General features: G+C 48.9%; 1 protein-coding gene across 1 annotated transcript in view; it reads left to right on the top strand.

Moving 5' to 3' along the window:
• Positions 1-1,025: 1,025 nt before the first annotated feature.
• The window catches only part of CFAP263 (cilia and flagella associated protein 263), a 28,235-nt gene continuing 14,690 nt past the window's right edge, over positions 1,026-14,570 (top strand). The window contains exons 1-2 of the mRNA XM_073564384.1: positions 1,026-1,224; positions 10,483-10,609. Coding sequence (XP_073420485.1) covers positions 1,121-1,224; positions 10,483-10,609 — 231 coding nt within the window. The 5' untranslated portion in view covers positions 1,026-1,120. The remainder of the gene's footprint in view (positions 1,225-10,482; positions 10,610-14,570) is intronic.

Raw genomic sequence — 14,570 nt, 5'->3', positions numbered from 1 at the left:
TCCCGAACCCCGACATCCCGAACCCCAGCATCCCGAACCGCGACATCCCGAACCCCGACATCCCGAACCCCGACATCCGAACCCCGACATCCCGAACCCCAGCATCCCGAACCCCGACATCCCGAACCCCAGCATCCCGAACTCAGACATCCCGAACTCCGACATCCCGAACCCCAGCATCCCGAACCCCGACATCCCGAACCCTGACATCCCGAACCCCGACATCCCGAACCCCGACATCCGAACCCCGACATCCCGAACCCCAGCATCCCGAACCGCGACATCCCGAACCCCGACATCCCGAACCGCGACATCCCGAACCGCGACATCCCGAACCCCGACATCCCGAACCGCGACATCCCGAACCCCGACATCCCGAACCGCGACATCCCGAACCCCGACATCCCGAACCGCGACATCCCGAACCGCGACATCCCGAACCCCGACATCCCGAACCCCGACATCCCGAACCGCGACATCCCGAACCCCGACATCCCGAACCGCGACATCCCGAACCCCGACATCCCGAACCGCGACATCCCGAACCCCGACATCCCGAACCCCGACATCCCGAACCCCGACATCCCGAGAGCCTGAGCCCTGAACCCCCCGAGAGCCCGCTCCCCGACATCCTGAACCCCGACATCCCGGGCCCAGAACCCCGATATCCCGAACCCCGACATCCCGAACCCGAACATCCTGAACCCCAGCATCCTGCGCCCAAACCTCAACATACCGAACCCCGACATCCCGAACCCCGACATCCCGAGAGCCTGAGCCCTGAACCCCCCGAGAGCCCGCTCCCCGACATCCTGAACCCCGACATCCCGCGCCCAGAACCCCGATATCCCGAACCCCGACATCCCGAACCCGAACATCCTGAACCCCAGCATCCTGCGCCCAAACCTCAACATACCGAACCCCGACATCCCGACCCTTGTCCCTCACACCCCACACACACTTTGCTTCCTGTTGGGGGCGGTGTTTAGTATGGAAATCGGTGCCTCTCGGGGCGGGGTTAGCGCAGTGCTGGCCGGGCTGTGATGGGGGGGCGGGAGGAGCAGGTGTCACGTGACTCGTCTCCCTGGAGCGTCAGACGCGGAGGGTCCGCCTGACAACCATGGCGGAGACGGACGCGGAGAGTGTGAGGACGGAGTCCGGGGAGGAGGCGACCGTGAGCGGGCTGAGCGGCGAGCAAGTGCGGGGCCTGCTCCGGGACACCGGGTACCGCGGCCTGTGCCTATGTCTGCACCCCCCTATATATCTACACCCCTATATATATATATCTGCACCCCCTACATATATATCTACACCCCCTATATATATATATATATATATATATATATATATATATATATATATATCTACACCCCCTACATATATATATATCTGCACCCCTATATATCTGCACCCCTATATATATCTGCACCCCTATATATCTGCACCCCCTACATATATATCTACACCCCCTATATATATATATCTACACCCCCTACATATATATATCTGCACCCCCTATATATATATCTGCACCCCTATATATATCTGCACCCCCTATATATATATCTGCACCCCTATATATATCTACACCCCTATATATATCTGCACCCCCTACATATATATCTACACCCCCTATATATATATATATATATATATATATATATATATCTACACCCCCTACATATATATATCTGCACCCCTATATATATCTGCACCCCTATATATATCTGCACCCCCTATATATATATCTGCACCCCTATATATATCTACACCCCTATATATATCTGCACCCCCTACATATATATCTACACCCCCTATATATATATATATATATATATATATATCTACACCCCCTACATATATATATATCTGCACCCCTATATATCTGCACCCCTATATATCTGCACCCCCTATATATATCTGCACCCCTATATATCTGCACCCCCTACATATATATCTACACCCCCTATATATATATATATCTACACCCCCTACATATATATATCTGCACCCCCTATATATATATCTGCACCCCTATATATATCTGCACCCCCTACATATATATCTACACCCCCTATATATATATATATATATCTACACCCCCTACATATATATATCTGCACCCCTATATATATCTGCACCCCTATATATATCTGCACCCCCTATATATATATCTGCACCCCTATATATATCTACACCCCTATATATATATATCTGCACCCCCCTATATATATCTGCACCCCCTATATATCTACACCCCCTATATATATATATATATCTGCACCCCTATATATATCTACACCCCTATATATATCTACACCCCTATATATATATATGCACCCCTATATATATCTGCACCCCTATATATATCTACACCCCCTATATATATATATATCTGCACTCCCGTATATATATCTGCACTCCCGTATATATATCTGCACCCCCTATATATATCTGCACCCCCTATATATATCTGCACCCCCTATATATATCTCTGCACCCCTATATATCTCTGCACCCCTATATATATCTGCACCCCTATATATATCTACACCCCCTATATATATATATCTGCACCCCTATATATATCTACACCCCCTATATATATATCTGCACCCCTATATATATCTGCACCCCTATATATATCTACACCCCCTATATATCTACACCCCCTATATATATATCTGCACCCCTATATATATCTACACCCCTATATATATATCTGCACCCCTATATATATCTGCACCCCCTATATATATCTGCACCCCCCTATATATCTGCACCCCCCTATATATCTACACCCCTATATATATATCTGCACCCCTATATATATATCTGCACCCCTATATATATATCTGCACCCCTATATATATCTCTGCACCCCTATATATATCTGCACCCCTATATATATATATATCTGCACCCCTATATATATATCTGCACCCCCTATATATATATATCTGCACCCCTATATATATCTGCACCCCTATATATATATATATATATATATCTGCACCCCTATATATATCTGCACCCCTATATACAGTGGGGCAAAAAAGTATTTAGTCAGTCAGCAATAGTGTAAGTTCCACCACTTAAAAAGATGAGAGGCGTCTGTAATTTACATCATAGGTAGACCTCAACTATGGGAGACAAACTGAGAAAAAAAATCCAGAAAATCACATTGTCTGTTTTTTTTTCATTTTATTTGCATATTATGGTGGAAAATAAGTATTTGGTCAGAAACAAGCAATCAAGATTTCTGGCTCTCACAGACCTGTAACTTCTTCTTTAAGAGTCTCCTCTTTCCTCCACTCATTACCTGTAGTAATGGCACCTGTTTAAACTTGTTATCAGTATAAAAAGACACCTGTGCACACCCTCAAACAGTCTGACTCCAAACTCCACTATGGTGAAGACCAAAGAGCTGTCAAAGGACACCAGAAACAAAATTGTAGCCCTGCACCAGGCTGGGAAGACTGAATCTGCAATAGCCAACCAGCTTGGAGTGAAGAAATCAACTGTGGGAGCAATAATTAGAAAATGGAAGACATACAAGACCACTGATAATCTCCCTCGATCTGGTGCTCCACGCAAAATCCCACCCCGTGGGGTCAGAATGATCACAAGAACGGTGAGCAAAAATCCCAGAACCACGCGGGGGGACCTAGTGAATGAACTGCAGAGAGCTGGGACCTATGTAACAAGGCCTACCATAAGTAACACACTACGCCACCATGGACTCAGATCCTGCAGTGCCAGACGTGTCCCACTGCTTAAGCCTGTACATGTCCGGGCCCGTCTGAAGTTTGCTAGAGAGCATTTGGATGATCCAGAGGAGTTTTGGGAGAATGTCCTATGGTCTGATGAAACCAAACTGGAACTGTTTGGTAGAAACACAACTTGTCGTGTTTGGAGGAAAAAGAATACTGAGTTGCATCCATCAAACACCATACCTACTGTAAAGCATGGTGGTGGAAACATCATGCTTTGGGGCTGTTTCTCTGCAAAGGGGCCAGGACGACTGATCCGGGTACATGAAAGAATGAATGGGGCCATGTATCGTGAGATTTTGAGTGCAAACCTCCTTCCATCAGCAAGGGCATTGAAGATGAAACGTGGCTGGGTCTTTCAACATGACAATGATCCAAAGCACAGCGCCAGGGCAACGAAGGAGTGGCTTCGTAAGAAGCATTTCAAGGTCCTGGAGTGGCCCAGCCAGTCTCCAGATCTCAACCCTATAGAAAACCTTTGGAGGGAGTTGAAAGTCCGTGTTGCCAAGCGAAAAGCCAAAAACATCACTGCTCTAGAGGAGATCTGCATGGAGGAATGGGCCAACATACCAACAACAGTGTGTGGCAACCTTGTGAAGACTTACAGAAAACGTTTGACCTCTGTCATTGCCAACAAAGGATATATCACAAAGTATTGAGATGAAATTTTGTTTCTGACCAAATACTTATTTTCCACCATAATATGCAAATAAAATGAAAAAAAACCCAGACAATGTGATTTTCTGGATTTTTTTTTCTCAGTTTGTCTCCCATAGTTGAGGTCTACCTATGATGTAAATTACAGACGCCTCTCATCTTTTTAAGTGGTGGAACTTGCACTATTGCTGACTGACTAAATACTTTTTTGCCCCACTGTATATCTACACCCCCTATATATATATATATCTGCACCCCTATATATCTGCACCCCTATATATCTACACCCCCTATCCCTATATATATATATATCTGCACCCCTATATATATATATATCTGCACCCCTATATATATCTACACCCCTATATATATCTACACCCCCTATATATATATATCTGCACCCCTACATATATATCTACACCCCCTACATATATATCTACACCCCCTATATATATATATATCTACACCCCCTACATATATATCTACACCCCCTACATATATATCTACACCCCCTATATATATATATCTACACCCCCTACATATATATCTACACCCCCTATATATATATAGCTACACCCCCTACATATATATCTACACCCCCTATATATATATATCTACACCCCCTACATATATATCTACACCCCCTATATATATATATATACACCCCTACATATATATCTACACCCCCTATATATATATCTACACCCCCTACATATATATCTACACCCCCTACATATATATCTGCACGCCTATATATATATCTACACCCCCTACATATATATCTGCACCCCTATATATATATCTGCACCCCCTACATATATATCTACACCCCCTACATATATATCTGCACCCCTATATATATATCTACACCCCCTACATATATATCTGCACCCCTATATATATATCTGCACCCCCTACATATATATCTACACCCCCTATATATATCTACACCCCCTACATATATATCTGCACCCCGTATATATATCTGCACCCCCTACATATATATCTGCACCCCCTACATATATATCTACACCCCCTACATATATATCTGCACCCCTATATATATATCTGCACCCCCTACATATATATATGCACCCCCTACATATATATATCTGCACCCCCTACATATATATCTACACCCCCTACATATATATCTGCACCCCTATATATATCTGCACCCCCTACATATATATCTGCACCCCTATATATATATCTGCACCCCCTACATATATATCTGCACCCCCTACATATATATCTGCACCCCCTACATATATATATCTACACCCCCTACATATATATCTGCACCCCTATATATATATATATCTGCACCCCCTACATATATATCTGCACCCCCTATATATATATATATATATATACACCCCCTATATATATATCTGCACCCCTATATATATATATCTGCACCCCCTACATATATATCTGCACCCCCTACATATATATCTGCACCCCCTATATATATATCTACACCCCCTACATATATATCTGCACCCCTATATATATATCTGCACCCCCTACATATATATCTGCACCCCCTATATATATATATATATCTACACCCCCTACATATATATCTGCACCCCCTACATATATATCTACACCCCCTATATATATATCTACACCCCCTACATATATATCTGCACCCCCTACATATATATCTGCACCCCCTACATATATATCTGCACCCCCTATATATATATATATATATATCTACACCCCCTACATATATATCTGCACCCCCTACATATATATCTACACCCCCTATATATATATATCTACACCCCTACATATATATCTGCACCCCCTACATATATATCTGCACCCCCTACATATATATCTGCACCCCCTATATATATATATCTCTACACCCCCTATATATCTGCACTACCCCTATATATATCTACACCCCCTATATATGTGCACCCCTATATATCTACACCCCCTATATATATCTACACCCCCTATATATATATATATCTACACCCCCTATATATATCTACACCCCCTATATATATCTACACACCCTATATATATATCTACACCCCCTATATATACACTCACTGGCCACTTTATTAGGTACACCATGCTAGTAAGGGGTCGGACCCCCTTTTGCCTTCAGAACTGCCTCAATTCTTCATGGCAGAGATTCAACAAGGTGCTGGAAGCATTCCTCAGAGATTTTGGACCATATTGACATGATGGCATCACACAGTTGGCGCAGATTTGTCGGCTGCACATCCCTGATGCGAATCTCCCGTTCCACCACATCCCAAAGATGCTCTATTGGATTGAGATCTGGTGACTGAGGAGGCCATTTGAGTACAGTGAACTCATTGTCATGTTCAAGAAACCAATCTGAGATGATTCGAGCTTTATGACATGGCGCATTATCCTGCTGAAAGTAGCCATCAGATGTTGGGTACATTGTGGTCATAAAGGGATGGACATGGTCAGCAACAATACTCAGGTAGGCTGTGGCATTGCAACGATGCTCAATTGGTACCAAGGGGCCCAAAGAGTGCCCAGAAAAAATTCCCCACACCATGACACCACCACCACCAGCCTGAACCGTTGATACAAGGCAGGATGGATCCATGCTTTCATGTTGTTTACGCCAAATTCTGACCCTACCATCCGAATGTCGCAGCAGAAATCGAGACTCATCAGACCAGGCAACGTTTTTCCAATCTTCTACTGTCCAATTTCGATGAGCTTGTGCAAATTGTAGCCTCAGTTTCCTGTTCTTAGCTGAGAGGAGTGGTACCCAGTGTGGTCTTCTGCTGCTGTAGCCCATCTGCCTCAAAGTTCGACGCACTGTGCGTTCAGAGATGCTCTTCTGCCTACCTTGGTTGTAACGGGTGGCAATTTGAGTCACTGTTGCCTTTCTATCAGCTCGAACCAGTCTGCCCATTCTCCTCTGACCTCTGGCATCAACATGGCATTTCCGGCCACAGAACTGCCGCTCACTGGATTTTTTTTCTTTTTCGGACCATTCTCTGTAAACCCTAGAGATGGTTGTGCGTGAAAATCCCAGTAGATCAGCAGTTTCTGAAATTCTCAGACCAGCCCTTCTGGCACCAACAATCATGCCACGTTCAAAGGCACTCAAGTCACCTTTCTTCCCCATACTGATGCTCGGTTTGAACTGCAGGAGATTGTCTTGACCATGTCTACATGCCTAAATGCACTGAGTTGCCGCCATGTGATTGGCTGATTAGAAATTAAGTCTTAACACACAGTTGGACAGGTGTACCTAATAAAGTGGCCAGTGAGTGTATATCTACACTCCCCTATATATATCTGCACCCTGTATATATATATCTACACCCCCTATATATATCTACACCCCCTATATATATCTACACACCCTATATATATCTGCACCCCGTATATATATCTACACCCCCTATATATATCTGCACCCCTATATATATCTGCACCCCCTATATATATCTGCACCCCGTGTATATATATCTGCACCCCCTATATATATCTACACCCCCCCTATATATATCTACACTCCCCCTATATATATCTGCACTCCCCCTATATATATCTGCACTCCCCCTATATATATCTGCACTCCCCCTATATATATATCTGCACTCCCCCTATATATATCTGCACTCCCCCTATATATATCTGCACTCCCCCTATATATATCTGCACTCCCCCATATATATCTGCACTCCCCCTATATATATCTGCACTCCCCCTATATATATCTGCACTCCCCCTATATATATCTGCACCCCGTATATATATCTACACCCCCTATATTCTGCACCTCAAAAACATTTCTAGAATTCGACCTTTTCTTACTTTTGACTCTGCAAAAACTCTTACTGTTTCTCTTATTCATTCTCGTCTGGACTATTGTAACTCTCTTCTGATCGGTCTCCCTCTTACCAAACTCTCCCCTCTCCAATCTGTCTTGAATGCTGCAGCCAGGATCATATTCCTCACCAATCGTTACACCGATGCCTCTACCTTGTGCCAGTCATTACACTGGCTACCCATCCACTCCAGAATTCAGTATAAACTTATTACCCTCACCCACAAAGCCCTCCATGGCTCAGCACCACCCTACAGCTCCTCCCTTGTTTCAGTATACCACCCTACCCGCGCCCTCCGTTCTGCTGATGACCTGAGGTTAGCATCCTCAATAATCAGAACCTCCCACTCCCGTCTCCAAGACTTTACACGTGCTGCGCCAATTCTTTGGAATGCACTTCCCAGGTCAATACGATTAGTCCCCAATCCCCACAATTTTAAGCGTGTCCTGAAAACGCATTTATTCAGACTGGCCTATCGCCTCAACACATTAACCTAACCTATCCCTGTGTGGCAGAGCCAAAAGTTTTACCATAACCAGGTTCCCAGCATCATGTTCCCACATGCTTTATGCATCCATTAGCCCTCTGTGTCTGTACTGTTACACACTTAACATTATGGCTGGTCCATACAATCAGGGCAACTGTTACCACCCACCTTTCGTGTCTCCCTCTTTCCTCATAGACTGTAAGCTTGCGAGCAGGGCCCTCACTCCTCTTGGTATTTGTTATAATCTATGTGATTATTGTTATGCTGTAATGTCTATTGTCTGTACAAGTCCCCTCTGAAATGTAAAGTGCTGCGGAATATGTCAGCGCTATAAAAATAACATTTATTATTATTATTATTATTATTATTATATCTGCACTCCCCTATATATATCTGCACCCCCGTATATATATCTGCACCCCCACTCCCCTATATATATCTGCACCCCCGTATATATATCTGCACCCCCGTATATATATCTGCACCCCGTATATATATCTGCACCCCCTATATATATCTGCACCCCCCTATATATATCTGCACCCCCTATATATATCTGCACCCCGGTATATATATCTGCACCCCGGTATATATATCTGCACCCCGGTATATATATCTGCACCCCGGTATATATATCTGCACCCCGGTATATATATCTGCACCCCGGTATATATATCTGCACCCCGGTATATATATCTGCACCCCGGTATATATATCTGCACCCCCGTATATATATCTGCACCCCGTATATATATCTGCACCCCGTATATATATCTGCACTCCTATATATATATATCTGCACCCCCATATATATCTGCACCCCCATATATATCTGCACCCCCATATATATCTGCACCCCCGTATATATATCTGCACCCCGTATATATATCTGCACTCCTATATATATATATATCTGCACCCCCGTATATATATCTGCACCCCCGTATATATATCTGCACCCCCGTATATATATCTGCACCCCCGTATATATATCTGCACCCCCGTATATATATCTGCACTCCCGTATATATATCTGCACCCCGTATATATATATCTGCACCCCGTATATATATATCTGCACCCCGTATATATATATCTGCACCCCGTATATATATATCTGCACCCCGTATATATATATCTGCACTCCCCCTATATATATCTGCACTCCCCCTATATATATCTGCACTCCCCCTATATATATCTGCACTCCCCCTATATATATCTGTACTCCCCCTATATATATCTGTACTCCCCCTATATATATGTGCACCCCGTATATCTACACTCCCCCTATATATATCTGCACCCCTAGATATATATATCTGCACTCCCCTATATATATCTGCACTCCCCCTATATATGTGCACCCCTATATATATATCTGCACCCTATATACATATATCTGCACCCTATATATATCTGCACCCCCTATATATATCTGCACCCCCTATATATATCTGCACCCCCTATATATATCTGCACCCCCTATATATACAGTATATAATATAATGTGTGTGCACACGTCCTATATACTGTCCGGTACAAGTCACATATATACATGTATCGGGGCACACAATCCCTGCTCCGTGTCTCTCGCCGTATACTACCACTTCCTACACCCGTCCTAATCTCTCCGTCTTTTCTCCTCCTTAGCCCACCCCTCTATCCGGCCCCTTCACGTCCCCCCTATATGGCAGACTTCTTTCTTTTGCAGCCTTCTTCTCTCCACGCTCAAAGCTGAGACAGACATGTTTGAAAAGTTCTATAAGCGCTTGGATCACAAGGAGCTGAACCCCTCGGCCCAGTCCGACACCACCGGATCCCTGCTGGACTTCAGCCAGGTACAGCCCTAAAGGTTCACTACTCCCCCCTGTATGGTGCTGTAGTACCCCCGTGTGAGAGGCAGCGCTGCCCCCTGTATGGTGCTGTAGTACCCCCGTGTGAGAGGCAGCGCTGCCCCCCTGTATGGTGCTGTAGTACCCCCCGTGTGAGAGGCAGCGCTGCCCCCTGTATGGTGCTGTAGTACCCCCATGTGAGAGGCAGTGCTGCCCCCTGTATGGTGCTGTAGTACCCCCGTGTGAGAGGCAGCGCTGCCCCCTGTATGGTGCTGTAGTACCCCCGTGTGAGAGGCAGTGCTGCCTCCTGTATGGTGCTGTAGTACCCCCATGTGAGAGGCAGTGCTGCCCCCTGTATGGTGCTGTAGTACCCCCCGTGTGAGAGGCAGCGCTGCCCCCTGTATGGTGCTGTAGTACCCCCATGTGAGAGGCAGTGCTGCCCCCTGTATGGTGCTGTAGTACCCCCGTGTGAGAGGCAGCGCTGCCCCCTGTATGGTGCTGTAGTACCCCCGTGTGAGAGGCAGTGCTGCCCCCTGTATGGTGCTGTAGTACCCCCGTGTGAGAGGCAGCGCTGCCCCCTGTATGGTGCTGTAGTACCCCCGTGTGAGAGGCAGTGCTGCCCCCCTGTATGGTGCTGTAGTACCCCCATGTGAGAGGCAGTGCTGCCCCCTGTATGGTGCTGTAGTACCCCCGTGTGAGAGGCAGCGCTGCCCCCTGTATGGTGCTGTAGTACCCCCGTGTGAGAGGCAGTGCTGCCCCCTGTATGGTGCTGTAGTACCCCCGTGTGAGAGGCAGCGCTGCCTCCTGTATGGTGCTGTAGTACCCCCATGTGAGAGGCAGCGCTGCCCCCTGTATGGTGCTGTAGTACCCCCGTGTGAGAGGCAGCGCTGCCCCCTGTATGGTGCTGTAGTACCCCCATGTGAGAGGCAGTGCTGCCCCCTGTATGGTGCTGTAGTACCCCCGTGTTAGAGGCAGTGCTGCCCCCTGTATGGTGCTGTAGTACCCCCATGTGAGAGGCAGTGCTGCCCCCTGTATGGTGCTGTAGTACCCCCGTGTGAGAGGCAGCGCTGCCCCCCTGTATGGTGCTGTAGTACCCCCATGTGAGAGGCAGCGCTGCCCCCCTGTATGGTGCTGTAGTACCCCCATGTGAGAGGCAGTGCTGCCCCCTGTATGGTGCTGTAGTACCCCCGTGTTAGAGGCAGTGCTGCCCCTTGTATGGTGCTGTAGTACCCCCGTGTGAGAGGCAGCGCTGCCCCCTGTATGGTGCTGTAGTACCCCCATGTGAGAGGCAGTGCTGCCCCCTGTATGGTGCTGTAGTACCCCCGTGTTAGAGGCAGTGCTGCCCCCTGTATGGTGCTGTAGTACCCCCATGTGAGAGGCAGTGCTGCCCCCTGTATGGTGCTGTAGTACCCCCGTGTGAGAGGCAGCGCTGCCCCCCTGTATGGTGCTGTAGTACCCCCATGTGAGAGGCAGCGCTGCCCCCCTGTATGGTGCTGTAGTACCCCCATGTGAGAGGCAGTGCTGCCCCCTGTATGGTGCTGTAGTACCCCCGTGTTAGAGGCAGTGCTGCCCCTTGTATGGTGCTGTAGTACCCCCATGTGAGAGGCAGTGCTGCCCCCTGTATGGTGCTGTAGTACCCCCGTGTGAGAGGCAGCGCTGCCCCCCTGTATGGTGCTGTAGTACCCCCATGTGAGAGGCAGCGCTGCCCCCCTGTATGGTGCTGTAGTACCCCCATGTGAGAGGCAGTGCTGCCCCCTGTATGGTGCTGTAGTACCCCCATGTGAGAGGCAGCGCTGCCCCCTTGTATGGTGCTGTAGTACCCCCGTGTGAGAGGCAGCGCTGCCCCCCTGTATGGTGCTGTAGTACCCCCATGTGAGAGGCAGTGCTGCCCCCTGTATGGTGCTGTAGTACCCCCATGTGAGTGGCAGCGCTGCCCCCTGTATGGTGCTGTAGTACCCCCGTGTGAGAGGCAGTGCTGCCCCCTGTATGGTGCTGTAGTACCCCCATGTGAGAGGCAGCGCTGCCCCCTGTATGGTGCTGTAGTACCCCCGTGTGAGAGGCAGCGCTGCCCCCTGTATGGTGCTGTAGTACCCCCATGTGAGAGGCAGTGCTGCCCCCTGTATGGTGCTGTAGTACCCCCATGTGAGAGGCAGTGCTGCCCCCTGTATGGTGCTGTAGTACCCCCATGTGAGAGGCAGTGCTGCCCCCTGTATGGTGCTGTAGTACCCCCGTGTTAGAGGCAGTGCTGCCCCCTGTATGGTGCTGTAGTACCCCCATGTGAGAGGCAGTGCTGCCCCCTGTATGGTGCTGTAGTACCCCCATGTGAGAGGCAGCGCTGCCCCCTTGTATGGTGCTGTAGTACCCCCGTGTGAGAGGCAGCGCTGCCCCCCTGTATGGTGCTGTAGTACCCCCATGTGAGAGGCAGTGCTGCCCCCTTGTATGGTGCTGTAGTACCCCCATGTGAGAGGCAGCGCTGCCCCCTGTATGGTGCTGTAGTACCCCCGTGTGAGAGGCAGCGCTGCCCCCTGTATGGTGCTGTAGTACCCCCATGTGAGAGGCAGTGCTGCCCCCTGTATGGTGCTGTAGTACCCCCATGTGAGAGGCAGTGCTGCCCCTTGTATGGTGCTGTAGTACCCCCGTGTGAGAGGCAGCGCTGCCCTCTGTATGGTGCTGTAGTACCCCCATGTGAGAGGCAGTGCTGCCCCCTGTATGGTGCTGTAGTACCCCCATGTGAGAGGCAGCGCTGCCCCCTTGTATGGTGCTGTAGTACCCCCGTGTGAGAGGCAGCGCTGCCCCCCTGTATGGTGCTGTAGTACCCCCATGTGAGAGGCAGTGCTGCCCCCTGTATGGTGCTGTAGTACCCCCATGTGAGAGGCAGCGCTGCCCCCTTGTATGGTGCTGTAGTACCCCCGTGTGAGAGGCAGGGCTGCCCCCTTGTATGGTGCTGTAGTACCCCCGTGTGAGAGGCAGGGCTGCCCCCCTGTATGGTGCTGTAGTACCCCCATGTGAGAGGCAGCGCTGCCCCCTTGTATGGTGCTGTAGTACCCCCGTGTGAGAGGCAGCGCTGCCCCCCTGTATGGTGCTGTAGTACCCCCATGTGAGAGGCAGTGCTGCCCCCTGTATGGTGCTGTAGTACCCCCATGTGAGAGGCAGCGCTGCCCCCTTGTATGGTGCTGTAGTACCCCCGTGTGAGAGGCAGCGCTGCCCCCCTGTATGGTGCTGTAGTACCCCCATGTGAGAGGCAGCGCTGCCCCCTGTATGGTGCTGTAGTACCCCCATGTGAGAGGCAGCGCTGCCCCCTGTATGGTGCTGTAGTACCCCCATGTGAGAGGCAGTGCTGCCCCCTGTATGGTGCTGTAGTACCCCCATGTGAGAGGCAGTGCTGCCCCCTGTATGGTGCTGTAGTACCCCCATGTGAGAGGCAGCGCTGCCCCCTTGTATGGTGCTGTAGTACCCCCGTGTGAGAGGCAGCGCTGCCCCCCTGTATGGTGCTGTAGTACCCCCATGTGAGAGGCAGCGCTGCCCCCTGTATGGTGCTGTAGTACCCCCGTGTGAGAGGCAGCGCTGCCCCCCTGTATGGTGCTGTAGTACCCCCGTGTGAGAGGCAGCGCTGCCCCCTGTATGGTGCTGTAGTACCCCCATGTGAGAGGCAGCACTGCCCCCTGTATGGTGCTGTAGTACCCCCATGTGAGAGGCAGTGCTGCCCCCCTGTATGGTGCTGTAGTACCCCCGTGTGAGAGGCAGCGCTGCCCCCTGTATGGTGCTGTAGTACCCCCATGTGAGAGGCAGCACTGCCCCCTGTATGGTGCTGTAGTACCCCCATGTGAGAGGCAGCGCTGCCCCCTGTATGGTGCTGTAGTACCCCCGTGTGAGAGGCAGCGCTTCCCCCCTGTATGGTGCTGTAGTACCCCCGTGTGAGAGGCAGCGCTGCCCCCTGTATGGTGCTGTAGTACCCCCATGTGAGAGG

Source organism: Dendrobates tinctorius, unplaced genomic scaffold, assembly GCF_039654945.1.
Source record: "Dendrobates tinctorius isolate UK_male_01 unplaced genomic scaffold, ASM3965494v1 ptg000450l, whole genome shotgun sequence".
Classification (NCBI taxonomy): Eukaryota; Metazoa; Chordata; class Amphibia; order Anura; family Dendrobatidae; genus Dendrobates; species Dendrobates tinctorius.
Note: the sequence above shows the minus strand (reverse complement) of the source record. Positions and strands in the feature narration are given on the sequence as shown.